We start from the raw sequence: 4245 nt of genomic DNA on the forward strand, positions 1-4245 counted from the left end.
TACAGGCACGCGCCACCATGCCCAGCTAATTTTTTGTAGTTTTAGTAGAGGCGGGGTTTCACCATGTTGACCAGGATGGTCTCGATCTCTTGACCTCGTGATCCACCCGCCTCAGCCTCCCAAACTGCTGGGATTACAGGCTTCACCCACCGCGCCTGGCGTGTGCTGGTGTCTTAACAAGAAACTCTGATTACCCAAATTGAAAATTATGATTCCAATGAATAAGTTATAAAAAATAATGTAAATAGAGTTTGGTCTTTACAAACTGATTCAAATAAGCAAGTAATTCAATTAACCAGTTCTTCTATAAAATGGAACCAATCAACCATTAAAAGGCATCAAAAATTCACAATCATACTGAGAGAGAAAAACAGTAAGTTCTGACTTTATGACCCTTTACCACTGCTGAATCTATTCACACAGGAAGATTTAAGTACAGATGTGTATGAACTCAATTGCACAGAAAATCAGAATAATTATTTTTGTATTACTCACCTTTCTAAAATGTGGTTATTTTCAGCAAGTTCTTTAACCACTCCTTCCATCTCTTCCTTTAGTTTCTTCATACTATATAAAATAAACAAGCACCTTTGCTTAAAAAAGTATGCAAATGTTTTAGAATGATGTTTATGTTTCAGTTTTCTAAATTTAGCTAGTCAACAACTAACCTTATTAAAACGCTGTATTACAACAAACATCAAACATTTCAAAATGTAAGAGCAAGAGCACAAACTGCAATAAAAGAAAATGGAAACACTACAGTTACCAAATGATGAGTTTCTTACCCAAGAGTCATTTCTACTAATGTGTTAGAACTTGGATAAATTGGGGTCATGGCATGTTTGATTCCACTGGAAGCTGCAAACATTTTCTGAGGCAAAGTTTCTTGTAACTAAAACATCAAAAAAAGAAAAAAAAAACACATTAATCACAGAGCAAAAGTACTTACTACAGATCTGATATCAAGTGTTGGAGCTTTTAATAAGTCGTTTATAAAAATTTTAAATTTTGATTTCAAAACTATCAATGATACAATACTTAATCAACACCCTTGTAAGAAACTTTTCTTACAGATGATAAAAGGATGGTTTATCAGCTGTTTTTAGTTGTAAAACATCTACACTTTTAAAACTTGGCTCAAAATACATATTAAAAATCTGTGGGTGGAACCAAATGTAGGCACATTCTATCCCATTTTCCCTTGTCAATCACTATCAGTTATAAACTGAGAAGAATTTTAATTTTTCCTAACGAGAAAAATGCCTTTTTCTAGATACTTTTGATAGCTATACTTACCTCATTAGTATAGTCTTGATACTTTGATACTTCTTCTTCAATATCAAAACACTGATTAGTCAGAGATAATAACTGTTTCCTGAGATGAAGCATCTTTCTGAAAACCAAAAAGAATCCATTGATATGCAGTCTAGCAAACATTCTCACTTCAAATGTACATTTCTATTGTGCAGTCAATCACTCATCACTCCAAAAGAAGTTTACTCACCTCATCCATTCTTCTGACTTATTCAAAAATGCTTCGTACTTTTTAACACACTCATCTGTAAAGTGTGTCATAGCTTTTGTTGCATGGTAATACAGTTTTTGCCTGTAATTTAGAAATAATCAAAAAGGCTTAAACCAATTGTCACTATTTCTACTTTCAATATTTAGAAATTCTCAAATATATGAAATGTATCTGTTTCCTATAATGATTGTTGTGGCTTTAGAATATATTTACAGTAGAAAGTAAACATTTCTAAGATAGACATTATAGCAGTAAGAAGAGAAAGAGAAGGTTCAAAATGGGTGTTAAAGAAAAAGCCTATTGAATGAGGTTAAAGTTAAGATGGTGGTTAAGTCTGCCCTCGCCTGTGTGCCCTATTATCTGTCCTGGAATGAGAGCACAGGAGGCAGAAGGTGACTGAGTGGAAAGGTAATGTTGCTCCTTCTCTCATTGTGGTAACTTCCCAATTAAGGAGCAGAAGCATGACCTTTAAAAATGTGTACATATTGTAACAATCCCATAAAATCAAGATTAAAATGTATTTTTAATTATAATTAATTTCAACTTTAAGAAGAATCATATTAATAAAGATCACTGAAAATAATTATTAAACATAATCTGGATACTTACTTATCAAATTTGTGGATTTGTTCTTCATTATAAGCTAGTCCTAGAAATAAGAAAATATATTGCTGTTGTTAATGCAGAATCATAACATCATACACAATATATTTTATTTTGAGATTATTGCTTCAAAATGGCTAAGAATTTGAAGCAGATGTCATAGATTTGTGGCTCATGGGCTACTTATGGCCCACAGATGCTTTTATTTGGTCTGTAAATAACAATGTAAAAAACAATTAACTGTCAACATTTAAAAATCAAGATGTTTCTAACAAAAACTTTGTATTTCTAGCTTTTTGTTTTGTTTTGTTTGAGACGGAGTCTTGCTCTGTTGCCCAGGACAGAGTGCAATGGCATAATCTTGGCTCACCACAACCTGTGCCTTCCAGGTTCAAGCAATTCTCCTGCCTCAGCCTCCTGAGTAGCTGGGATTACAGGCATGTGCCACCAGGACCGGCTAATTTTGTTTTAGTAAAGACAGGGTTTCATCATTTTGGTTAGGCTGGTCTCAAACTCCTGACCTCAGGTGATCTGACCGCCTCAGTCTCCCAAAGTGCTAGGATTACAGGCGTGAATCTCTGCGCCCGGCATTTCTAGCTATTTTTGAGAAATGGGAAGACTGGGCAATACCTCTGGTGAATCTGAGTAGTGGCTCTCCCCTGTAGATGAGTCCCCACTGTCCAATCTCATTCCTTTCTGTAACCTGCCTAGCCTTTAGAGGTTCTGGAGTTCATGACCCTGATTTAAAGTACAGTATTCAGAAGGTTGATTTTAAGAACAGTTTTTTAGCACAATCAACCTTTTTCCTGACAGAATCACATCTCTGAAACAGCTTAAGAAGCCACCCTTAAAGATATACCAAATTAATTTAACTGAATTACAACTAATTACTGAGCGATTTATTAAATTAAAAAATAGCAAATTTTACTTACTACGTTCTGCTTTGTCTTTTTTGAACTGATAGTAAATCTCTGTCATGCAATTTAACAGGACTTGTAGTTTTTCTACACTATTTAAGGAAGAAAAACTCATGTAAATTAACTGAGTCAATGTGAAAAAGGACATTTATAAGAGCAGAAACTATGCATAAAGCTATAACCTACTTTCTGTCTTTTGGATGAGTGCCTTCTTGATGTGCCCATGCATCTGCCAGCAATCCGCCTGGAGATAGTCTGCTGTCAATATCCTGAAGACTGGTTTCTATTGTTCCCTGAGAACTGGAAAGCTAAATAAAACCAATGGTTGAGATCCAGATTGCCAAAAGCTTTTTTTGAGAAACAATCATCGCAGTGTCAACAAAGTTTAAAGTCTGAACAACACTTCTTTTGTAGATTACTTCAATTCAAAGGCACAGTAATTATTTCCATTTTTAAATACAAAAGAGTTTCTTAGGTTGATTTCCACCAGGGGTACAATATGATTATAAAACGTGAGACCAGCATAAATACATTTTATAAAACATTTCATTCAGTAAATACCCTTCTAAAACAATATGTAAAATACTTCAATCTTGTTTCTTTATCTGTAAAAGGTGTTTAATTCTCCATTTCATAGCCCTGTTGTGAAAATTCAATAGAACCACTAGAATAGTCCCAAGCATAAACTATGTAGGTAGCAAGATGTGTGCTCTTCTTGTTTAGAGGCCAAACCAAAGCAACTGCTCTTAAAAACAGAAAATGAAAAAAAAACCTCACCTAAGATTCTGTTCATTTTAAGCTTAGTAAATTTATCACTTGCCTGCCACAGAAATGCATATAGTATTTGTAAAACTTGTGAAGAATGGATGAGGCTAGACTTAAAGGACAAATATATCCAAATATTTTAAAGGTCCTCATACACACTACTGCTTTTCAAATAATGTTGTCAGTAGCAGCTGACATTGCCACTAGCAACCAACGAGGGTGCCCTTTAAACCACACTCTTGTCAGCGCTGGCATTATAATTTTTTAAGCCTTGATAATCTGAAAGATAAAAACAGTATCTTACTGTTATAACATGCGAGTTTTTCTTACTATTGGATTTGAGCATTTTTTCTTTTTTCTTTTTTTTTTTTTGAGACGGAGTTTCGCTTTCGTTACCCAGGCTGGAGTGCAATGGCGCGATCTCGGCTCACCGCA

General features: G+C 34.6%; 1 protein-coding gene across 1 annotated transcript in view; it reads right to left on the reverse strand.

Moving 5' to 3' along the window:
* Positions 1–4245, reverse strand: part of TBK1 (TANK binding kinase 1) — a 54359-nt gene that overhangs the window by 2821 nt on the left and 47293 nt on the right. Inside the window, exons 14-20 of the mRNA XM_017507308.2 lie at positions 3232–3353; positions 3061–3137; positions 2135–2174; positions 1505–1606; positions 1297–1393; positions 786–892; positions 496–567 (exon numbers count right to left, since the gene is read on the reverse strand). Coding sequence (XP_017362797.1) covers positions 496–567; positions 786–892; positions 1297–1393; positions 1505–1606; positions 2135–2174; positions 3061–3137; positions 3232–3353 — 617 coding nt within the window. The remainder of the gene's footprint in view (positions 1–495; positions 568–785; positions 893–1296; positions 1394–1504; positions 1607–2134; positions 2175–3060; positions 3138–3231; positions 3354–4245) is intronic.

Source organism: Cebus imitator, unplaced genomic scaffold, assembly GCF_001604975.1.
Source record: "Cebus imitator isolate Cc_AM_T3 unplaced genomic scaffold, Cebus_imitator-1.0 Scaffold372, whole genome shotgun sequence".
NCBI classification, from domain to species: Eukaryota; Metazoa; Chordata; class Mammalia; order Primates; family Cebidae; genus Cebus; species Cebus imitator.